The sequence below is a fragment of the Indicator indicator genome, chromosome 23 (assembly GCF_027791375.1).
Source record: "Indicator indicator isolate 239-I01 chromosome 23, UM_Iind_1.1, whole genome shotgun sequence".
Classification (NCBI taxonomy): Eukaryota; Metazoa; Chordata; class Aves; order Piciformes; family Indicatoridae; genus Indicator; species Indicator indicator.
Window position 1 is genome coordinate 13,072,282 of NC_072032.1, and position 24,320 is coordinate 13,096,601.

Below are 24,320 nucleotides of genomic sequence, written 5' to 3' on the forward strand. Positions count from 1 at the left end.
CTCACACAGGCTCTACCCCACAATGCACCGCGCTCACCCAGAAGCTTCCCCGGGGCAGGAAGGGAAGCGCGCGTTGCGAGGCGACCGCTTCCGCCGCGCTCTATGGTACGGGCGGGCAGAGCGGCAGCGGCGAGGTGTCGCTTCTCCCTCCAGCGGCCATAGAGAGGCAGGGAGGATAAGCCGGCTCAGTGTTTGCCAGGGGAGGAGCGGCCCGGAGAAAGGAGGAGTGGCGTGTGGAGCTTTATTTGATAGGGCCAGTGAGGGGACACCAAAGTGACACGGACAGAGGAAACCACCAGCGCCTCTCAGGGCCGCACAGGCCTAAGCGCCTGCCCGCCCCCGTCTTTCTGGAGATGGACGGTGTTGTCAGCCAATAGGAAGGCGAGCTGCAGTGGCTCCGCCAATGGGCGTGGGATGGAGGCGGAGCGCCTGGCGGTGCCGGGCGCAGCCATGCTCCGCCGCTCGCTCTGGCTCTGCCTCTGCCTCTGCTCCTGCCCGACCCGCGGTGAGTGCCAGCTGCTGCCCGGTCTCGCCACCCTGCACCCCGCCCCTCGTCGCCCGGCTGCTTTTCCCCGCCCTGCATCCCCGGCTGGCTGCCTTTTCCCTCGCTGCACCGCCCGATCCGCCTGCACTTCCTCTCCCGCACCTCATCCCTTGTGCATTTCCGAACGCTGAAGCCCAGCCTCACTGCATTTCTCCATCCAGCACCCCAGTTTGGATGCATTTCCCATCACCGCACCCCAGTCTGTGTGCATTTCCTATCCCGCACTCCAGCTCCATTGCATTTCCCCTCCTGCATCCCAGTCCGAGCGCATTTCCCTCGGTGCACCCTGACCTAATTTCAATTTCTCCCGTCCAATACCTCATTCTGAGTGCATTTCGTCTCCTGCACTTCGATCTAGGTGCATTTTTAATCACTGCCACCCAGCTGCATAGCATTTCTCTTCCTGCACCCCAGTCCTGCTGCATTTCCCCTTTTTGCACCCAGCCCCATTGCATTTCCTCTCTGTTCACCGCAATCCAGCCGCACTTCCCCTCCTACACCCCAGTCCAGCTGTATTTCTTCTCCTACACCCCAGCCCTACTCCATTTCCCCTCCTACATCCCATCCCAGCTGCATTCCTTTTCAGGGTGCCTCTATCCAAGCACATTTCCCCTCTGTGCCCCTTGATCCCAGTGATGTCACCCCTATCCCCTCCATGCCCATTTGCATTTGGAGAACGGGGAAAGGGAGGGAATTTATGTTTTTTCCCACCCACATTCGTATGGGGAAACCTTTGTGCACCCCAGTCCTGGTGCTTTCCCCCCGAATGCTGGAGCATTTTCTCTCGCAACTCCCCAAGCTGGACCCATTTTGGGTCCTCATCCCCCAGGCCCAACCAGGAGCTGCTGTTGCCAAAGGGCACATTCTCATCAGCATGGTACAGTTCAGGGGTGGCAGCTGCATATTTTCCCATTTTTTCAGGAATTTCCCCCGTTTTCTCTACCTCTCCCTTCTCTCCATGCACACCCAGGTTTACGCATCCATGAGTATTTGTATTTCCAAGTGCTGAGCCCTGGAGATATTCGCTACATCTTCACTGCCACTCCAGCCAAGGATTTCGGTGGTGTGTTTGTAAGTATTCACCCAACTTATCCCTTTGGCTCCTTCTATCCTAGCATTTGTTCATTGTAATTGGAAGCCTTTGGTAACAGGGAGATAGTTTCTCTTCCCCCAGCATGCCCTTTGGTTGGAGGCATGTGCTGGCCCCTGCCTTTGGCCTCAGCAGGCTTTGGGAAGGAGTTTGGCCCTGCTTGTGCTCAAGGAGCATGTGCCCCACTCTTCCCACCTCCAAGGGCTGAGGCAGAGACAGACATAGCCCAGGAAGGGTGGTCAGGCTGCCATGGAGAACAGCAGAGATAAACCAACTGGTCTGCAGAGGAAAGAACTTGCCCTGAATAAACACAGAGTTGGAGTGAGGGTGCAGGAGCAGATGTCCCTTATGGGGACAACCACATGGGACATCAAGGAGCAGAGGAGAAGACACTTTCTCTAGTGTCTTTAGAGCAATGGAAATGGTACTCTCTAGAGGAGAAGATGCTATTCTTCCCTGAAAAGGTTGTCAAGGCCTGGACCAGGCTGCCCAGGGCAGTGGTGGAGCCACCATCCCTGAAGACATTTAAAAGCTGTTTAGATGTGGTGCTGAGGGACATGGTTTAGTGGTGACCTGGCAGTGCTGGATCTAGACAAGCTGTTGAGTGGGGTCAGAATGGCTTTTCAGGGCCTGGAAAGGGACAGCCAGTGTCCCTGTGTCTGGAAGCCCTAAATCTCACTAAAAGTACACTCTGCACAGGGATTAGCAGGGAATAGGACAGTGGAGATGGCTGTGGTGGGGCAGGGAATGGGAAGCAGCCCCAATCCCCTCTCACTCACCTCTGCTTCTCTCCTTCTTGGAGAACACAAGGTACGACCAGATCCACCTGGTCCCAGCAGATCCCCCTGAAGCCTGTGGAGAGCTAAATAATGGTGTCTTCATCCAGGACCAGATTGCCTTGGTGGAGAGGGGGTACGTGTGGCATCACGGGAGCTGTTCCAGGGGGGACCCTTGGGCAGGAGGGGAGCTGCCAATGGCACAGAGGGTGGCAGGGTAATGGGCACATTTTACCAGCACCTCTAGCTTTTTCCTGTGACATATCACATGTGGGTATATGAGGAAAACATCGGGCTGCTCTTGCCCCAGAGCATTTCATGTTCCATCTTTTAGCTGGGGAAAAAAAAAAAAAAACATGAATAGGGCTGGCAAAGCCCCTGTTTATTGTAATTTTTCTTAGGAGACAGTGGCAGTGTGGGCAGCTTGTGCCTAAAATACAGCCTCAGAGAGGAGGAGCAGGGTTTGGGGGGAGGCGTGGGGCCGGGAAGACAGTCCCCTGGTCTGGGCATCTGCAGGCAAGCTGTGGTACTTGCAGCTTTCCTCTCTGCCAAGGTGGCCACCAAAGATGTGTGACTTTCTGCCCCACCCAGGGGTTGCTCGTTCCTGTCGAAGACGCGCGTGGTGCAGGAGCACGGCGGGCGGGCGGTGATCATCGCGGACAACGCCTACGACAACGACAGCTTCTACATCGAGATGATCCAGGACAGCAGCAGGCGCACGGCCGACATCCCTGCGCTCTTCCTGCTGGGCAGGGACGGGTAGGTGCCTCGGCCAGCATGTGTGCCGCACAATCCAGCAGCGCTCCTTTAAATCCCTTCAAGCTCCTCTAGTCCAGCGCTATGAGGAGAGGCTGAGGGACCTGGGGCTGTTTAGTCTGGAGAAGAGTGAGGGGGGGATTTGATAAATGTTTATAAATACCTGAGGGCTGGGGGGCAAGAGGGAGGGGACAGGCTCTTCTCTATCCCTGTGATAGGACTAGGGGTAATGGATATAAACCCCTCAACATGAGGGGGAACTTCTTCACTGTGAGGGTCACAGGCTGCCCAGGGAGGTTGTGGAGTCTCCTTCTCTGGAGGCTTTCAAGATCCATCTGGATGCATTCCTGTGCAACCTGTGATGGACTCTATGATCCTGCTCTTGCAGGGGAGTTGATGATTTCTGGAGGTCCCTTCCAACCCTTAACATCCTGTGATCCTGTGACCACATACAGAGCAGCATGCAGAGCCTTGGGGGTTGGACTTGACAATCTCTTTGGGTCCCTTCCAACATCCTGATCCAATCTGTGACATCCTGTGATCCAATCTGACCTGGAATGTTGCCAGGGATGGGGCATCTAGCACATTTCTGGGCAATCTGGGCCAGGGTCTCACCACCCTCAAAGTATTTCTTCCTTCTATCTAGTCAGCCTGGTGTCATCTGAAGACTTGTTGAGGGTGCTCTCAATCCCATTGCCTGTGTCACTGATGAAGATATTAAACAGCACTGGTCCCACTACAGACCCCTGAGGGCCACCATTTGTTGCCAGTTTCCATCTGGATTTTGAGCTGTCAATCACTGTGCTCTTGGCTGTAACCATCCAAGCAAATAATCTAGCTAACAGTCCACCCATTAAATCCATCTCCAGTTTAGAGAGAAGGATGCTGTGGGAGACTGAATCAAAGGCTTTGCGGAAGCCCAGATTTACATCTGTAGCTTTTCGAGCTCTTCATCTTCCCAAGTGTGGAACATTCTATGGGAAGGGCCAAATGATAGCCTTGTCCCCACCAAACAGGGAGGTCCCAGTGATCATCATGTCCCCACCTGGGTTTGGCAAGCCAAATTTTTAGTGAATTCAGCCATAACTGATCCACAGAATTTCTCTTTGAGCTGCTTTGTGGTTTCTGCTTGCATCTGGGCTCCACTTGGCCAGCTCATGTGGCTCCCACATGCCTGTCATGTCTTCTTCCAGGTACATGATCAGACGCTCCCTGGAGCAACATGGGCTCCCCTGGGCTGTCATCTCCATCCCCGTCAACGTCACCAGCATCCCCACATATGAAATGATGCAGCCCCCATGGACCTTCTGGTAGCAGTGGGAGACTGCAGCAGATCAAGGACTTCTTGGTGGATCCCAAGAGCTTGTCCCAGGGACCAGGTTTGAGGAAAGAGTCCCACGGTGCTCTGGAGATCCCACTGTCCAGCAATGGTGAGATCTTTCTGCTGCCGCTGGCGTGTGGCTGAAAGGACAAATACCAGGACCCGTGGTGGGAGCCTTGAGCCTGACCCTGAGCACCCTTTGTGATGACATTCTGGGAGGGAGGTGATGGCCCAGAGCAGGCCAGTGCTTCCCTGAGAAACATTTTAACAATGCCACCAGTAAACTGTGCTGCAGCTGTAGTGATGTGGGGTTGAGTGGATGCATCTGGTGGGGATGGGAGGGAGAGTGAAATGCAGCTTGGTCTGTACTAGCAGGGCTTGCCCAACACCTTTGTGTTTTTGTCTCAGCTAATGAAGTCCAAGCAAGTTTTAGAAAAAGGGAAGTTTCTCCTTTTTTTAGCATTTGGGACGAATCTCATCCCCTAAGGATGTTCTGCCCAGTACAGTTCCCAAAGGTGCCTCCTGCAGAGTCTTCTCTGGGCTGAACCCCAAATCTCTCAGCCTGGCCTCACAGCAGAGGGCTTCCATCCTTGGATCGTTTTTGTGGCCTCCTCTGGCCCTGCTCCCACAGGTCCCTGTCTCTGCTGTGCTGAGGACTCCAGAGCTGACCCCAGCACTTCAGGTGGCATCTCAGCAGAGAACGCAGCCCAAACATCAGTGGACATCTATTCCTTCCCCCACACACCTGTGTTTCCCTACTGGGACCAGTCCCTGGATCACAGCTGTCTGCTCTGCACTCACCACCCTCCAGTTTACCACTACAAACCACACAGCTTCTCTCCAGTCCTGCTTTATTACAAACACAGAAGGGGCCCTGGGACAGCTGGGGACAAGCAGCAGGGTGCAGGGCTGGTGGTGATGGTGGTGTCAGAGGTGCCCATTTGCAGCGTTGCCCACAGTCCTGCTATCAGGGCTCAACGGAAAACAGCTTCCCAAAATCCCCATGGCCAGGAAAACACCTTGGGCACATCCCCAACCTGCTGTCCGTCCATCACTTGGAGCTGTCATCTCTCTCCAGCAGTGCAGACCACAGACAGGGATACTGCAGGCAGTGGTGTGACCTCATTGGGGGTGGGAAGGATGACAACACTCAGCTGCCACTGACATCCCCACATGGGGCAACTCGGTGTGTCCCTGGGCATGGTGGCTCCCGCTTGGGCACACCCTCCTGAAGCGGCCCACAGCTAGGCAGCCCAGCAGGGTGGCTCATTTTCTGCAAAACCCAAAATACCTTCTGGGTTCTGGGTGGTGACTTTGCTGACACAACACTGTAACCCATGTCAGCTCTGGGCTAGCCACGGCCTCCCTGTTCCCCCTCCCCAAATAGCCTGGCAACTGCTGCACAGGGCTTTGCATCACCTGAGGGATGGGGCCAAGGTGGAAGGGAGGTGCTCCATTTTTCCGCTTGGATTCAGGCATCAAAGTCACCCAGAAAGTGTCTCTGGCCCACCCACAGAGTTGCTTTGCCCCTTGCTGCTCACCAAGCCAAGGCATGGAATGGAGAATACAGAAGGACCCCAGCTCATAGTGTGTAGACAGTGCTATATAGACATTAAATAGTACCCCTGGTGCACGAACACACAGACACACACAGGCACACACGTTCCCCTCAGCCCCCCAGGCAAGGAACTGCTTCTCCATGTCCACGGCCGGCACAGACATGGCGAAGCAGCCTTGTGGGTGACCATGAGTGACCATCCTGATGTCCCAGGGGCTGGCTGGATCCTGCTCTCCTCCAGCCAACCCTGCAAGCACCAGCCAGCCCCTCTGTGGGGAGTGGGAAATGGCAGGGGGCCACCAGCTCACAGCCTGCCCTCGCAGGGAGGACAGGCCCAGCCTCACACACACACACACAAGGAGGCCAGGTGGGAGCAGGGGCTGCCTCTGGCTCCTCACTGCCCAGCTCCAATGGACCTCCACACCCACCACCAGCACCTGGCCTCCCACCCGACCCCACAACACAACCCTGTTTCAATTAATTTAAAGCTGCTGCCTCTCGGAGGATCCCCCCAGTCCCTTCCCTCTCCTCTTGCCCAGGGCCAGGATCAAACGTCAGTCATCTCATCCTCCAGCTCAGCATCATCTGTCTCCCCTTCTCCCTCCTCCTCCTCGTCCGACGTCACATCGGCATCGTCAGCTTGCGCCAGGCACTTGGGACACGAGCAGGTAAATAAGTAGTTCTCCCTGGAAGAAGGGAAGGAAGGAGGAGAAGGAGTGATGGCATGGAGACAGGCACAACCCCAACGCTGCTGCTGGGCAGGGCGTCTGGGGCAGAGCAGCCAGGAAGGGGCTAAATACAGAACTACACACTTGTTTTGGTTGGAAACATCTCCAAGGTTGAGTCCAATCATCAAGTCCAACCCTTAACCCACTGCCAGGTCACCACTAAACCATGTCCCTCAGCACCACCAACTATGTGGCTTTGAAATCCCTCCAGGGATGGGGATTCCACCACTGTCCTGGGCAGCATGGGCCAGGGCTTGACAGTCCTTTTGGGGAAGAAATTTTTCATGTTCAACCTAAACCTCTCCTGGTGCAATTCAAGGCCATTTCCTCTTCTCCCATCACTTGTTCCTTGGGAGAAGATACTGACTGCCACCTGGCTCCAACCTCCTTTAAGGGAATTGTAGAGAGCTAGATGGATCCAACACTTGGCCTTGTCCCACCAATTCAGCCTGTCCAGATCCCTCTGTAGGGCCTCCCTGCTCTCAATGTTCTATGACAATATTTTAAATCCAGGGAATTTTTGAGTTCCAAGTAATGCTGAGCTCAGGTGGGATGGTGATAGTCCTGGTGGAGAGGGGGATGTCCCAGCCCTTTGGTGGTAATGGGAAATGGAGATGGTTGATAACCTGCAGGGTGAAGGGTGAAGAAGGAAAAGGAAGGTGGGTGGGGACAGCAACAGTTTGTAGGAGCCAAGTGCAGAGTGAACGAGCCCAAATCCTCAGTCCTTGGGGCTACAACCCAGGAGAAGGGAGAGCCTGGAGCTCCAGCCTCACTCAGAGACAAGTCCTCCAGTGATCTCACAGCAGAATGGATAAAGCCCAAAAGCACCATGTGCTGCTTGCACACCCTGCCACAGCACACCACTTGCACGCCAGCCCATGCACAGCCACACACCAGGGCCCCACAGTGGAGATACAGCTCCGAGGAGGTGCACAGGGCTGCTGCATCCCCCCCAGTGCCTCCAAGCAGCCCCTACCTGAGTATCTTGTTGCGGCTGTGTCTGCTGCGCTCCCTCTGACAGCAGTCCAAGTAGCTGATGCAGATTTCCTGTCAAAGAGAAAGGGCTCTGAGGTGAGAATCACTCCCCACAAACCCAAAGCAGCACCCATGCATGGGCTGAGGTATGAACTCCTCTGCCAGGACACTGTGTGACATGAGAGATGTGGGGCTGGGGCCCACAGGGGATGTAGGGGACGCAGCAACCCTCTGCCAAGGCACGCCACCACCCCGAGTTCATCCTCACTGCCTCACCTCTCCTGCTTCAATGTCCTCCAGAGCCGTCAGATGCAGGAGGAAGTTGTTTTCTGGGAAGGATGTCTCAGCATTGGGGATGCAGCTGTGGTTACCTACATGAAGACAGGAAGCAGCTGTGAGAGTGTCTCTGGAAGAAGGGGAAGGGAATCCCTTTGGAGCTTGTGCCTGCCCTTCTGCATGGCCTGGGCACATGGGTGCCACCAACTGGGAAGGCTGTGGGCTAGCTAAGGATAAGGCAGCACAATGCTGCAGCCATCCCATCTGCTTTGGGGGACAAGCATGAGGCTGTCCACTCACACTGGGAACTACGGGGTCAGGTGTACAGAATGCAGGGCCAGGGCTCTTCATCAGACCCACAAAACACACTTGGGAAGAGTGAGATCTCCTGAACAACCCTAGGAATGCACTGCACTGTCTCTGCCTCCACAGGCTGAAGGCATAGGGCTGTGCTTTACCTGGCATGTGGTGGGACACCCTCTCCTACATCACCATGGCCTGGCCAAGAAAGGTTTCCCCACTTCATGGTTTGTTCAACTGTTTTGCTCAGACAAGGTTGGAGGCAGCTCCTTTGCTGTGTACATGGCTTCCAGAGCCTGTATCACATCTGAGTCCATTCCAGCCAGGACTGACCATTGCATAGTGAGGGGAGATGCCAGGAGACCCCGAGAGCAGACAGGCTCCAAGGCAGCACCCATCCCACCCCACCTAAGCAGAAGTCCCTTTCTCCACAGGCTTTAGGAAGAGGTGAGCTGGTCCAGTCCAGGACATTCCCATCTTCCCTACTACTTTCCTTTTGCTACTTACAGCAGCTCTGGAGCACGTAGAGACCTGATCCCTCGCAGTTGAGGAATTCTCCTGACTCTGCAGCATAGAGAAGTGGGTTAGAGCTTTGCATGGGCTGTTCTGACTCTTCCCCACACGCAGCTCAGTGTGAGCCCAAAGGCACTGTCCATCAATCCTGAAGGCATGCAGACAGCACTGCTTTGAGGGCTGAGTGTTGGAGGACAGTTTCCAAAGCACCCTTCCCTCTTCACTGAAAAGGGATGTAGGGCATGAAGACTTCACTGTCAGGCTCTCTGGCCTGCTCCTGTACTCACACAGTCAAAAAAGTAATAAACAGGCCTTTGAACGTTTAGTGTAGATGAGACTTGTCTGCACAGGATCCCTTGGACCTTCCCTATCCATGTAGCAAGGCAAAGGCAGAGTGCATGGCTGTCACGGACAAGGGGAATTGGGATCTGCCAGTCCCCTGCAGGAACCCCCCCTAGTCCCTGACTCCTGAGAAGTCTTCAGCAGAAGAAACTCCACCAGGTCCTATAAGCAGCACCGCTGGGTGCTGCCCACAGCCTTACCCTTCTCGATGTCCTTGTAGAGCTGGTCGATGAAGGCGTCCAGCTCCTCCCGCTGCAGCATGGGCAGCTCCAGCGCGTCGCAGGCGTGCACCCACTGGCTCAGAGAGCTGTCGGGAGGCAGGGGACACCGTTACAGCCCCGGCGGCACACGGTGCGACCTCGCAACGCGCGCCTCAGGGTTAAACTCCACGGCTCCAAGCAGCCAAGGTCTGGCAGAGGGACATGAAAGGGTTGGACACAGCCAAGGTGAAGGACTGCTTTAAAGTTTGCCTCTCCATCCCCCTCTCTTATATCTGAACCCATCCGTCACCCAGGACAGTGTGGATTTACAGATGGCACATCCCTTCCGTGCCATGTCTCTGCTGCTCTACAAGGAGCACCCAGAAAGTCCCATTACCTTGTTCCTATGCCTTGGCCATTGGTCCCAACAAGGGCAAAGAGGGATCGAAAGCCTTCTGGAGTGAACCACTGCAGAAGGGAGATGAGAAAGCCAGCTGAGCCCAGGCCAGCCTGTGGCAGCACCCAGCTCTGCAAGTGCCCGAGATCCCACAGGGAAGCTTGGGGGAAGCAAGGAATGGGTAGAATCCCAGGGGAAGCACTGGCCTTCAAGGCAGATATGACCCAGGGGGGCTGACTCCGACTGGAGGATCCCACCACACTCCTGGGTTAGTCAGGAGGCAGCTCAACTCACCCTGCTGAGGTGTTCATCATAAAGGGCTTCCATGAAAAGCAACCGCAGCAGCTCCAGCTGGCCCTGGCAGGACATGGCAACACTATCAAGGTGGGGAGGTGCTACTGGGAGACAGACCCAGGCTCATGGCCAAGCCCAGCATGGGCTCAGGGGTCAGACTCCTCATCCTTTCCTGCAAGGCTGGAGGCTGCTGTCCTCACAGCTGTACAAGCCACTCATTTTAGCAGCAAAACCCACCTACTCAGCAGTTAAATATCACCCTGCCCCAACCCACAGCAGAAGCATCTCCACCACAGCAACAAGCAGCATGTGGACTCACAGGCACAACTCAGGGAGTCAACACATCCAACCACTACCAGGCTCTTACCTTAAATTTATCCCCCAGCAGTTTGTGCACAATCTCCTCCTCTTCATTTGCTGTCTTATTGCAGAACTGGGAGAAGGTCTTGATCCACCACTCCTTATCTTTAGCCTAACAAAAGAATGAAGCAGAGGCATTGCACCAACACCACTCTCCTCCCCAGCCAGGAGGGGACAGGACAAGCCCCGCTGAGCTCAGAGCTATCCAGCCTGCTATTAAGAACCACCAGAAACAGTTGCATGGTGGCAGTTTATTGTCAGAGTAACTCTTGGAAAGGCAGGTCAATGGAACAGAGCCAGACAAAAAGATTCAGTTCTGCCTGTTTTGGTACAGACAGTAAGATGTGCTTGGCGCAGGACATAGGAACCTCCTTTACTGCCTGCTGTCTCCATGACCAGGGACTACTAAACGTCCAAATCTATTTAAGGACTCTGCCAGTCCAGAGAAGAGATGAGTCCTTGGGAATAACAACCACAATGGGAAGAGGACCCACACACCAGCTGTGGCTCCAAAGAGCAGATGTACCTGTTTGACAGTGGCAACCATCCGGGCCATCAACATGATGCTGGAAGTCTCTGGTGGATAATGCATGTTTCTGTGGGACAAGAATGAAGAAAAAAAGATGAGATGGGTGCTAGCATGTAAATAAAAAGCTGAAGGGACAAAGAGGCAGGCCTGTGCTGATCTGTCACATGAAAGGGCCACCACAGCATTGCTGCATGGGGATCCAGCACCACTTGGGGTGAGAAGCCTGCACCTACCTGCCTGCTCTAACTAATACAAATTATGCTCCCCCACTGCTGAACTAGAGCCTGGATCCCGTACAGAGCCCAGGACTGCAGCAAGAGCTGGGGTTTTTGACCAGCTTTGGGTCAGGAATATCACTTCTGCCCTCTGTGCCCATTCTGTCACCAGCAAGCAGGGACAGCAATTTATGTACCTACAGGGGTGCTTATGAGAAGGATATCCCAGAGGCTGGAGATCTGCAGGAGCACTACAAAATTGCAGGAGTGAGGGATGAGCTCCTCAGTGCTCTGTGACCCTTTACTGGCAAAAAGCTAACTCCTCAGCCCTGGGCCCAAAACCTTGTGCAGCCAACACAAATTCACCTGCTGCTCAACCAGTGGATAGAGCTAGGCAGTGTCCCATGACCACCACCACCCTCCAGCCACCCCATGCACGGATGCAAAGCAAGGATAGTCCTCAGCCCTGGTCCCAGGCAGTGTCACCCAGTCCAGGAGAGCCACCTCCTCTGCCAGTGGAGCAACAGGCAGGACTGTCCCCTACCTCCATGCCTCCTGCAGCTTGTTGAGGGGGTGCGTGGGGTCGTCACGGGATGGGCCGAGGCAGAGGACCTGGTGGTACTGCTCCAAAGCGGCCTGCCTGCACTCAGCGCTGCAGTAGGTTACCTAGAGTGAGGGGCATAGTGCCCAGCATTGGCTATGGCAGCACGAACAGGGGGTCTGAGGCACAGCTGCATCCCCTCCCTGACCATCCCAGATCTTCAGCCATCACGACGCAAAAAGGGGCATCTTGGGACAGCATAAGTGCTTGGCTAGAAGCTGTAAAGGAGCTGGTGACCCCAACAAGACCATGGTTCCTCCCAGCAGCCCCATACCTGGCAGCGGGGGCACTGCTGGTGCAGGTCTTTCCGGATGCTGCACTGCTCGGGGTGAGGCAGCACCAGCGAGCTCTTCCCCAGCAGCCGCTGGGCGTTCTCCTCCGCAGTCTCCAGAGCCCGCAGGCAGTGATCGCAGGCTGCAGGCAGGCAAGACAGACAGACATCACAGTAAGGAAAGGGGCCAGGGCCCAGAGCAGGACAACACGACTGGTACCAACACCACCTCTGAGCTGAAGGTATCAGTCTTGTACTGACCCTTTCACAGGAAAGGCGTTTTGGCTGTAACTTGGACCCCCTCAACCCTCATGTGCTGCCCTGTAACATCAAGTATTTGAGGGCCATGTGATGGCAAGCATCTCCATCTCACTGACCTGTGATGAAGCTCAGCAAACAGCAGGGTCTAGGTAGGACAACAAAGTTTAAAATTCTGTCCTTACAACCCTTGGGTTTTGTTCTGGCACATCCAGAGAATACCGGCACCTTTGTGGGCTGTACTGTGTGGTGGTGTGACTGGGATTAGTGCCCATGCCACTGAAAAATTAAGGTTCTGAAAGAGATGGTGCACGATGGCAACACGTGGTGCTTTCCCGAGGGGTTTATGGAAGTCACTAGAGAATCACAGAACCGTAGAATTGTTTTGGCTGGAAAGACCTCGAAGATCACCGAATCCAACCATTAACCCATCACTGACAGATCATCACTAAACCACGTCCATCAGCACCACATGTACACAGCTTTGAAACCTCTCCAGGGACGGAGACTCCACCACTGCCCTGGGCACCCTGCTCCAGGGCTTGACAAACCTTTTGGAGAGGAAATCCTTCCTCATGTCCAACCTAAATCTCTGCTGGTGCAACCCGAGGCCGTTTCCTCTTGTCCTATGCTCCAATCTCCTTCTCGGGAGTTAGTTGGAGAGAAACAGAAGGTATCCCCTAGACTTCCCTCAAACTATCCCTCAGGGACCCCAAATTCTTTGTCAAGAGCTCGTTTAGCGCAGAGGCAGAGATGGCAGCAGGGCCACCTTCCTGGAGGTCTCAGACAAACCCAAACCCTTTCGCTGAACACCAGGCCGCTCCTGCGGGACCCGCAGTCACCCCGGCGGGGCTGGTGAAGGGGATGTGCCACACACCGCTCACCTCGGTAGTTGTACAGAGCGTTCCAGAGGAACTGGGACGACACCACCGGCCTCTCCACGAAGACGATTTCCCCTTTGCGGATGTTTCTGGTGGCGAACAAGCCCTTCCCCTGCCGACGGAGAGCCGTGGGTCAGCGAACGAAGCCGAAACCCACCCCGGGGCTGCGGGAACCCCATCCCTCCGCCCAGCCTAAGGGGAGGCTGCCGGGGTTTATCCCCTCTTCTCCCCAAAACCTGGCTGTACCGCAGCATGAGAGAAGGGAGGGATCCCCGTGGCAGGGCTCACCTTGGCGCTGCTGATGAAGCGCGCCTCCGCCGCAGCCACAGCTGCAGCCCCTGCTCCGGCTCCGGCTCTGGCCCCGGCGCGGCTCCCCGAGACGGAGCCGCACACGTCCCCGGCCGCGGCGGCCATCTTCGGGCGGCGACTTCCCGGCTCTGACCCGCCGGGGGCGGGCAGCGCCTCTTCCTCTTCCTCCTCCTCCGCCCTCCTCACCCACCGCCCCGCATGAAGATGGCCGCCGACCCCTCCTCGGGGGTCTGCGCTCGCCATCATCCCGCTCAGCCCCGGGGTGGGCAGGGGGCGGCAGCCATCTTATCCCTCCCCTTACCCCACCGCCACCCTCCGAAGCGCGGTTCCACAGCTCCGAAACGGGGCCGGCGCGCTTCCATAGCCACACTCGGGCAGGACTTTTGCTGCCTCTCCCGTACTAATGGTTATTTTTTTTAACCGGGGGAGGAATAGCCTTCATATTCCTGTCAGGCAGGAAGGGAAGGTACCTTCTTAGAGGGCGCAGAGCCACCGCTAGCTGCCCCAGCGCGACCAGCACCGGCCCGATATTCCCCCGGGAAAAAAAAACGAAACACCTATTGTGGCCCCTGTGCAATCTCTGCCTGCTGGCAGGCTGCTCGCAAACGCCTGGAATGCACCAACCCAGGGTTCAGTTGCATTTAGTAATTCACGCCGGCGCTTCCAGACCCCGTTCAGACTCAGTGCCGCTCTTCACGAAGCAGGCGGCTTGCAGCGGGCTGGGGCACAGGGGCAGGCAGGTTGGTGCCCGGGGCGCTCGGGGGTGCTGCAGGCACTAGGTGTCACTGTCGGCGCGTGGTGGGGCCAAGCTGGTGCATCCTGCCGCCTCCGAGTACAGGGCAGCAGCCTCTGAGCAGGGCTGCAGAGCACACCTCCGCGGCCACCCCGATGGTGGCAAAGGGACAGAAGACTGCGTAGGACACCTTCCCCATCTGCCAGCATGGGAGGGGATTCTCTGCCCCTCTGCTCTGCTCTGCCGAGACCCCACCTGCAGTGCTGGAACCAGCTCTGGATTCCCAGCACAGCACAGTGATCTGTTGGAGCAGGGCCAGAGGAGGACACAGCAGTGATGTGAGGTCTGGAAGCCCTCTGCTGTGAGGCCAGGCTGAGAGTTGGAGTTGTTCAGCCTGGAGAAGAGAAGGCTGCAGGGAGACCTTCTGGTGGCCTTTCAGTGATTAAAGGGGTTAATAAGAAAGCTGGGGACAGACTTTATAGCAGGGCCTGCTGTGGCAGGTTTGAAGCTAAATAGAGGGAGATTTAGGCTGGAGAGAAGGAAGAAATGTTGTACCGTGAGGGTGGTGAGACCCTGGCCCAGGCTGCCCAAAGAGGTGGTAGATGCCCCATCCCTGGAACCATTCCAGGTCAGGTTGGACACTGCTCTGAGCAACCTGCTCTCATTGGAGATGTCTCTGCTGTCACCCGGGGGGTTGCACTAGGTGACCTTTAAAGGTCATTTCCAACCCAAATCATTCTATGGGTTTGGGGTCTGGTCCCAGCAAACCCAGCAGCAGTTTGTGAGGGGCAGAGAAGCTCATCCCAGGGAAATACAAGAACTCAGACAGAGGTTGAGCAATACTACCACATGGCTCCTATGTCAATTTCATCTCTATACTCCTAGCAGGAGGAGTAGCCATTATTTTAATAACAGCATTATGTGTCCTGTTTTCCCAGGGTTTCAGTTCTGAATACCAGGGCGTTTCACACAGAGCATGAGCTTGAGTCATTGCCCAGCCAGCAACATTTCAAAGCATCCTTCACATCTCTGAACAAGCCCATGTGAATCTGAACCTGGGATAGGACTGCTTCTGTGTTTGCAGAGGACACGAGGAACCTCCCCTTGGACCTTCAGTTTGCTGAAGCATCAGCCTGGCAGAGCAGGGGCTGCACAGAGGGTTTAGCTACATCCACCCCCAGATAAAGATCTTTGTTCTCTGGGAGCAGCACCCCAAACCCATCCCATGATAACATTATGTTTTCTGCTGTGCAAGTAGTGCTATCTCTGCAAGGAACTGGGCCAGAGAGAATAACTTGCTATCTGCTTTCACCCATGATAAGGGACTGTCAATCAATTAAAAAACAGCAACAACAAAACAAAAACAACCAAAACAACACTTTTTTTTAGCCTTTATTTTGTCCAAAACAGTTTATTAAGACAAAAACTCAAAACTGTTGGGAAAGATGAAAATATTGGGGGGGAGGGGGGTGGGATGGGGAGTGTTTATTAGTAATTTCAATTGAAAATTGAAGAGTAGTTGGAAATGTGTTTCCTTTCTGGTGTTTTTGTTGGGTTTGGGGGGTTTTTTGACACTTGCAGGTTTGCAACTGATCTATTTAAAAGCTGTTCTTGTTCTGCTTTCGATGCTCACACTTGAGGCAAGTGCACAGGTTTGCCAGCAAACAGAAGTGTAGGGCAAAAAACACCCTGCTTTCATAGCTGTATTTGGCATGTTCAGGAATGAAAATGTGTGAGAGAGAAAAAAGTAAATCACTCTTTCAAGAAGAAATCTCCCTTTGGTGACTTCTGCTGGAAAGCAGATGTTACATTGTGACAACAGGCGTCTCCTAAGGGGGAGGAAAAGGTGTATTTCTTTTGGTTTTGCCCCTTTCCCCCACCCCCTCAGAAAGAGCTAAAACTGTACACAACAAAAAGGATGGATAAATATACCCATCTGTGGCAGATGTGGGGCAAGAAGCCATTGAGACATCACTGCCTACTCAGAAACCAAGGAGCTGCGTGACCCTGCCTCCCCCCAGCCAGTCCCATCTCTTTTTAAAATACACTAGACATTTATTAAGAAGCAACACAAATAAATAAGTGACACTTATTAATGAGGGGGGAAAAAAAGTTATTTCTATAAATAAGAATAGAAGAGTAAAGTGATAGTAAGAGACAAAATAAATTACCTGAGCTGACAGGATGTGGTGCCTGGTACCCAGGGCAGATGTAGAAGGCAAGGTGCAGCCTGGCCTAAGAGCGCTTGGCTGTTAACACACAGATGGGGTGGGTTGAGGGCTTAGTGCTGACCCCTTCAAAGCCCTCCCACCCACCAGAAATCCAACATCTAACTGCAGTGGGTGGCTACAATGTGCTCCTGGAACGCTCCAGGTGCCGTTCCCCATAGCACCTGGGTGTATAATGAGGAGAGAACCGAACAGCTGCCATCTGGGCCAGAATCAGCACATCTGGACAAGGAGCAGGGGGGTGTCTGAAGCACCAGAAGTGTTGGAAAGCCACTGTTTTATAACAGCCCTGATCCCTGCACCTCAGCCAAGCCCAAGCACCTCGTTCCCTGCTGCAGCAGCTCTACACACACCTTGAAGTGTGAAGACAGTGCCAGAAGACACTGGGGAGCCAAAAGAAAGGCACAGATTTCCCAAGGCACAGAACAAGCAGAGGCACTTGTGTTCCAGGGACAGGATCAGACCCTGTTCATCTTATTGCAAGAGTAATGATAGTCTGCAAGTGAGAGCAAAAGGCTTTCTGATTTTCTTTTTTGTTGTGATCTAAGCATCAAACATGACAGTCAAGTTGACCAGGGAAAACAATCAGCATTGATTGTCCTTTCCAGCACAGATCTCCCTTCTAGGAGCACACAGCCACATGCAACACAAGTGACCCTGTGTTCAAATGCCCTGATGCTGAGAGCCACCAGAGACACCATCTCATTGCCACCCCAGCCTCTCTGCTGCAAACACACCCAAACAGGAGATCACAGCTATGGCACCATCAAGTACAACTGGCCTGGTGCTGAAGCCTCAGGAATGCGGGCACATGGCTACCAATGAATGTCTGGGGGCTCTTCCCAGCCAGCTGCAGTTTGTCCTGTAGCTCTGACTCTCAGAATGAGAGTGCAATGTCTTGCTTGGACCAAAGAAGCACAGATGTGCCTGCAACCTCTTATCTCCACGGCTCAAGAAACAGTGGCAGCTGAATCCCATTAGCTTTTCAAAGCTCAACATCCACAGTGTCCTCCTCATGGTCCTTGATGTCTGTGGAGTCCGCAGTGGCAGGCTGTATCACTCCAAACTGTGACAGCTTTGCTGCCTTCTGCTCCATGCTCTGCTTCCTCCATTTGATCCTCCTGTTCTGGAACCAGACCTTCACCTAGAAGGAAAATGGTACCACAGCTTAGTTCAAGGTCCCCAGGGGGCCCTTTCCAACGGGGCTGTTGTTAACTGCTTCCAAGGCAGATGTCCCTAAAAAGCAGAGTTCCTTAAAGAGGGGAACATGCCCCTTCTCTGCTCAAGGCACTGCAATCTGGAGGTGACACTATGGTGGGCAGAGTGGTGCTGAGAGAAAGGTCATGGGGAGAGGGGGATGCAGCTGCAGAGAGGAGGATCTGGCTGAAGCAGTGAAGGAAGCACCTCAGCAAGATCTCTGGAGCCACTGAATCCATCCCCAGGACTATGGTTGACAAAGGGCATGACAAGACACTTGGATTGGAAAAGACCTTTAAGATCACTGAGTCCAACCATTAGCTGCCAAGTCCACCACTAAATCATGTCCCTGAATACCATATCTATGCAGCTTTTAAATACCTCCAGGGATGGTGATTCAGCCACTTCCCTGGGCAGCCTGTTCCAAACCCATCTCATGTCCCTCCAGGCATGTGGATTCAGTGTCACCTTGCAGCAGGAAGCTCCCCCATCCCGGGGTCATTTTCATCATGTCCTCCTCCCACTGAACTTCATGCCCTGGAAATTACCACAGACCAAACCCAGGCCCAGGATCTACACCACCATCCCCAGCTCTCTAATTTCTTACCTGAGTCTCTGTGAGATGCAGAGTTGCAGCCAGGTCTACTCGCTCTGTGCCCACCATGTACTGCTGCTTGAGGAACTCTTGCTCCAGCCGCTCCAGCTGCTCTGGTTTGAAGACCGTCCGGACCCTCTTCATCTTGCAGGGCCCTCCAGACCTCCAGGGCACAGTAGGGCCCAGCGAGTTGGCCCCCAAACAGTGAGAGAACTCCAGACCTACAAGCGGGAAGCAGCAGCTGAAGGGGTCTGCATGTTTGAGGCCATTTCTCCAGCCCTGTTGATATGCCAAACCCACTGAAATCCACAGCTGCAATCCAGATACAGCTGCACTCCCTGCTGAAGGGGGCTGGGAGAAAGCAACACCAAAAAGAAAAGCAGGGATGTCCCCAGTCCTCTCCCTACCTACCTCATATCATCTAGGCTCCCTTTCCCACAAAAGCTTGGGCCAAATGATCTTTCAAGGTCCATTCCAACCTATTCTGTGATTCTTCATAGGGTCATAGAATCGTTTAGGTTGGAAGAAACACCTTTAAGATCATCGAGTCCAACCATTAAGCCAGCACTGCTAGGTCACCACTAAACCACAACCCTCAGCCACACTTCTAGATGGATTTTAAACCCCTCCAGTGATGGGGACTCCATCACTGGCCTCACAGCCTGGTCCAGGGCTTGACAACCCTTTTGAGGAAGTAATTGTTCATCATGTCCAACCCAAACCTCTTCTGGTGCAACCCGAGCAAAGCCACACGCTTTAGTTCTAAGAAAGATAACCCCACTAGTACAGCCAAAGGGACATTCCTGCTCCCTACCGTTAGTGTTCTGAAATGCAAATTGAGATCAGCTCTGCTCCAAGCAGAGGCTGGATTCAGCAGCTTGCAGAGGTCCTGCTCAGCAGGAGTCATTGCATGGCATCATCAGGGGACAGCAGCAGGGCTGCTGAACTGTTGCGATGGCATGGTGGCAAGCAAAGTTTCTTTGACTTTTATGGGAATTCTGTACATAATGATGCCAATTCACACCCACTGCTTAGCTCTGCTTTAATGACTTCCACCTAATGTGAGGAAAAACTTTGCTGTGACAGTGCTGGAGCCCTGGAGCAGGCTGCCCGGAGAAGTCATGGAGTCTCCTCTGGAGAGATTCCAAAGCCACCTGGACATTGTGATCCTGGGCAACCTGCTGTGAGTGTGCTTTAGCAGAGGGGTTGGGCTGAATGATCTCCAGAGGTCCCTTCCAAACCTCACCATGCTGAGGTTCTGTGGCTGATGTTGTCATGTTCTCCAGGCACAAACAGGCACCTTGACCTATTTGTGTCATTAATTGGGTGCAAGTTCTGCCTGTGTTTGAGGATTTGTGGGATGGAGACCTGACAGCTTAACAGCTGTAATTGCACTTAAATTTGTCTCCATCACCACCATCATCTCAGCTGTCACATTTATTCCTATTTTAATCCTGGGATAATGGCAAGTGTGATTTCAAACATGAAATGCGTTGTGGAAGTAGCTTTGCAAACTCTTTAGCTGTATTTTCATACCTCTGCATTTGACACAACACAGAGATTAACACCCAGCCCTGCAGACGCTCTCCTGGAAGAAGGAATTGATTAAGCAGGGGTTAAAAAAGATCAAGAGCTGCAAATCGTTTTGGTAGCTGTCAGGATCAAATCAAGAGTTCTCATACAAGTAAAATAGGTGCTTGGCTGAGGGTTTTGCCTGGGCAACAAGGAGATCAGCCTCTGAATGCTAAAAAGATTCTTAATTTCACACACACACACAAAAATCTTCTGACAACTAACAAAGAAGTCGTTTTGCTTACAAAAACTTACAGCAGCCCTCAGTGAAGATGCAGAGAACCTGAAGGATTAGCCCCAGTTGTCAGCTCTGTGGGAATTTAACCTGTGGATCAAAAATCTTTTTCCTTAGGTGGTTTTGCACTACAAATACAGTTTCTGGGGCCAGATGCTGCAAAATACTCAGCATTTATATTCCTGGTTCAAGGATGGCAAAATTCCAGATGGACCAGGGCAGTCTAGAAGAGGGGACCCCACAGAGCAGCAGAGGGGTGCTGGAAGGGGTGGGAAAAGGACTTTGGGAAATTACAGCAGGTTTTGGTATGCAGGCACCGGCACTGCAATGCCTTTCTAGGACGCGAGAAGAGAAACAAATGCCGGAGTGTGCAAACCCCCCCGCCCTGAAAATGCAGGACCCGTGGCCATGAGGGCAGCTGTCCCTTCCCTGAAACCTACTGAAGCCAAGCCTGCGGGATTTAAAAGATGTCATCTGGGTCTCACTTCAACCAGACAGGTGACTTTGGGGGTAAATGGCTCTCCGAGACTTGGACTTGATGATCTTAGAGGTCTTTTCCAACCTTAAGGATTCTACGAATATGAATTATCGATCACTACCGAGGGAAAAAATTACGAAACTCTTCTCCCTCTCTTCTTCATTTTCCCCAGCCCGACTCTTCACCGTGGGGTTAGTCGAGAGGCTGCAGGAAATTAAACTACAGCCGTAGTGGGGAAAGAAAAACGCACTTTTTGGTGTCACAGACTCCCTTATTCAACCTGCCAAACTGCCCACACCCCCGCCTGCAGAGCCGTCCCGTCCACCCAGAACAGCTCCCACGCACCCACCCGTGACCCCATACGCTTGCTCACCTGTACCGCTGCCCCAGCCCCAGCCCCAGCCGCCCGGCAGCGGTCCCAGCCCGGGTCCCGGTCCCGGTCCCGCCGCGGGCCAGCGCGGGGCCAGCGGGGCAGAGGCGGCGGCGGGGACCCGGCGCGGCGGTTCCCGGGCCAGGAGCGCTTCGATGTGGAAGGGGGTTTTGGGGGTGGGAGGGGGCGGCGGGCCCGACTGTGGGCGCGGAGGGCTTCGCAGCATGGCCAGGCCGGTGAGCTGCCCGCCGGCCCCACCGGCTTATATGGAGGGCGTTGGGGGGTGGGATGAGCCGCGCTCCTATGCAAAGCGACGCCGGGGGGGCAGCGGGGGGTGCCCCCAACCCGCCGGCCCGCAGCAGCAGCCCCACCGACACCTCTCCTGCCACAGCGACACCCCCACCGGCACCCCTCCTTCCTCATCGACAGCCCTCGTCCCCGCCGACACCCCTTCTTGGCCACCAGCACCCCCACAGACACCACTCCTTACCCACCGACACCCCTCCCTCCACACCAGCTCCTCCAGCAAGAGTCCTCCTTCCACATCGACACGCCTAGGGACACCTCTTCTTCCTCACAACGCTCCTTCTCCCACACCAGCTCTTCTGCCAACACCTCTCCTTCCACATCAGCTCCTCCACCGACACTTCTCGTTCCATGCCAACACCTTCTGGGACATCTTTTCTGCCCTGCTGGCACCTCCACTGACACCCACCTGGACATCGGTATCTTTCCCTACGGGCACCATGACTCCTTTCCTATGGATGCTTGAACCAAAACCCAGACTCCTTGCCCACAGACCCTCCCACTGAAATGTGCTCCTTCCCCACAGACACCCAACCCAGCACCCACTTCTTCCCCACAGACACCCGCACTGACACCAGTTCCTTCCTCACAGATGCCTGCACTGACACCTGCTCCTTCCCTGCAGACACCTTCTCCTGTTCCATGGACACCCACAACCAACACCCGACCTCCTTCCCTACAGATCATCACACTGACACCTGCTCCTTCTCCTGTTGCATGGATACCCACACCAACACCCACTCCAGACAGATACCCACAGCATCACCTGTCTCCAAAGTGGCCCTTTCCTCATGGACACCTTCACCTGCACAACCTTTCTGGCAGCCTCACCTTCACCCACACACACCCACATGGACAGCTGCAGCTCTATGCCTGACCCCACTGACACTCAAACACCCCCTGACACCCACATTTTCTCCCCAAGCCTCACAGCAACACCGTGGCCACGCTTCTCAGGCCTGCCCACCCTGACTCATTGCCCATGGGCATAACCTGGGACCAGCTGTGGGAGCCTGTCCTGCCACTGTGCCAAGGGGAACATGCCTGCACAACCATTCTTGCTCACATCACCCCAAGCACCAAAGTCAAGCTGAAAACTCCCTCTGGTGTGTGCCAACATGAAGAAATCCCTAGAGCAGTGTCTCCAGGATAATAAACACAGAGCAAAAATCCCCTGTGGTTTGATAACCCAGCACCAACCATCCCTGCATGCACAGGCCAGCTGCCTGCATCCCGAAAACCCTGCCTCAAAGCAGGAATTTGTGCATTTCACCTCTCTTTTCACTGCCCAAGCTGTAGAAATAGACCTCCTTACAAACCAGCAGCTCAATATTTTTGAGCATTTCAAAGCAAAATGGAAATTCTGGGAATGGATGGGCAGGATAATCCCACTCACAAGGAAGCACCCTGGTGATGGCCATGGGGAGGAGGATGCCTGCAGGAGACAAAAGAGTCCCTCAAGTTTGCCCTTAAAACACTTCTTTTTTTTTTTTTCCTCCTGCTATTTAGCATCCTGTCTTCCACAGCAGCTTCAAAATAGGTGAATAAATACAGCTGCTGCTTTATGGCTCCCTGTCCAAACAGGCAGCCCCAGCCCTGCCACCCTGTAACCCTGGGCTTAATTGAAATCACACCTTCAAAGCTGGGCAAGTGCTGAAGCCTCCCCCTCAAAAAAAAAAAAACAAAAAAAAAACCAAAACCCACCAGTGAGAAAAATAAATCCACAGGGATTCACAGCTTCTGGTTCTGCTCGCACAGAGGCTGTGTGGATTAAAATATGGGTGCTACAAGACAAGGGTTTGGGTTGTTTTATTAAAAAGGGTTGTTTTATTAAAAACCACTTGAATCATCTGCAGGGTGAGTGCCAAGAGGATGGAGCCAGGTTCTTCTTGGTGGTGCCCAGTGACAGGACAAGGGGCAATGGGTGGAAATTGAGGCATAGGAAGTTCCATAGAAACATGAGAAAAAAAAATTTCGCAATGGGGGTCATGGAACACTGGAACAAGGCTACCCAGGGGGGTTGTGCAATCTCCCTCTCTGGAGAAACTCAAAACCTACCTGGATGTGTTCCTGTGTGATCTGGTATAGGTGATCCTGCTCTGGCATGGGGGTTGGACTGGATAATCTTTCAAGGTCCTTTCCAGCCCCTAACATTCTGTGGTCATTTAGGCTGAAGAGACCTTCAAGATCATTGAGTCCAACCATCAAGCCTACTCTCCCAAGCTGCTGAATTATTTTCCTTTGTTATAATGTCATAGAATCATAGAATCACTTTGGAAAAGACCTTGAAGCTCATCGAGTCCAACCGTTATTTCATTACAGTAAGTCACAGAATCGTTCAGGTTGGAAAAGACCTTTCAGATCAGCAAGTTCAGCCATCACCTGACTGCCAAGTTGTGGGAACCACGGAGATTGTGTGGAAGGAGATGTCAGAAACGCTTAGGGGAGCAGAGATATGTGGTGGGTGTTGGGGTAGGCAAGCCCTCGGTGGAACAGAGGGGCACGGGGAGCTGCTGTTGGCAGGACGGTTGGACAGACAGATGGGATAGACAGAGGGATGGACAAGCAGCAAACCCACCAGCTGACTCTTGCCTTGGCCGAATTGGCTGCCTAATGACGCGTCCTGTTTCCCATTAGCAGTGTGTGCTCAGCTAATGCATTTCGGTTGAAAGCTGGAAATTTTCACTGGCTGGTAATGACTTGGGAAATCTCGCACCCAGCAGCCAGGCAGAGCGGGGGGCTTGGGGCCGGGGAACACCCCCCACCACCACCACCCCATCCTCACCTGCCCCTGCCCACACGAGGTTCCACCACTGGCTCCATCCCCACCCTATCTGCTCCCGGCAAAAGGGCTTTTTACAGGAGCTGGGTATGGGAGATGAAAGGATGGAGCCTGAACCTCTTATATTTTTTAGCTGTGGGGTTTTGGTGTTTTGTTTTGTTTAAGTTTATTCCAGTTTTACTTTTCATGAGTGCAGAAAATATAAAGAGGAGGAGGATTTCGGGGCGTGGGGGACTAAAAAAAAATCCCCAACAACAACAAAAAAGCGCCCCCAGCCCTTTGTAAACATCCCCCCTGAGCAAAGGGAAGGAGGTGAAAAGCATTTCCTGA

The 24,320-nt window shown here is 53.9% G+C and overlaps 3 protein-coding genes across 3 annotated transcripts; 1 reads left to right on the forward strand and 2 right to left on the reverse strand.

Annotated features, from left to right (window-relative positions):
• Positions 1–22: 22 nt before the first annotated feature.
• Positions 23–4,700, forward strand: PRADC1 (protease associated domain containing 1). The gene is made up of 6 exons (XM_054391437.1): positions 23–105; positions 378–505; positions 1,515–1,615; positions 2,437–2,546; positions 3,002–3,169; positions 4,360–4,700. Exons 1-6 carry the CDS (start codon positions 23–25, stop codon positions 4,478–4,480), a joined length of 711 nt encoding a protein of 236 aa, XP_054247412.1. The 3' UTR covers positions 4,481–4,700.
• A 1,892-nt stretch (positions 4,701–6,592) lies between these two features.
• On the reverse strand, positions 6,593–13,599 carry SMYD5 (SMYD family member 5). Its single transcript, XM_054391639.1, has 13 exons — positions 13,474–13,599; positions 13,189–13,297; positions 12,050–12,189; positions 11,719–11,840; positions 10,957–11,026; positions 10,438–10,542; positions 10,071–10,133; positions 9,777–9,847; positions 9,380–9,486; positions 8,832–8,888; positions 8,025–8,119; positions 7,750–7,820; positions 6,593–6,731 (listed from the first exon to the last, which is right to left on the reverse strand). The coding sequence occupies exons 1-13, from the start codon at positions 13,597–13,599 to the stop codon at positions 6,593–6,595; spliced, it is 1,275 nt and encodes a 424-aa protein (XP_054247614.1).
• Positions 13,600–17,440: 3,841 nt separating this feature from the next.
• On the reverse strand, positions 17,441–18,460 carry LOC128974916 (homeobox protein not2-like). The gene is made up of 2 exons (XM_054391677.1): positions 18,260–18,460; positions 17,441–17,599 (listed from the first exon to the last, which is right to left on the reverse strand). The coding sequence occupies exons 1-2, from the start codon at positions 18,389–18,391 to the stop codon at positions 17,441–17,443; spliced, it is 291 nt and encodes a 96-aa protein (XP_054247652.1). The 5' UTR covers positions 18,392–18,460.
• Positions 18,461–24,320: the final 5,860 nt, after the last annotated feature.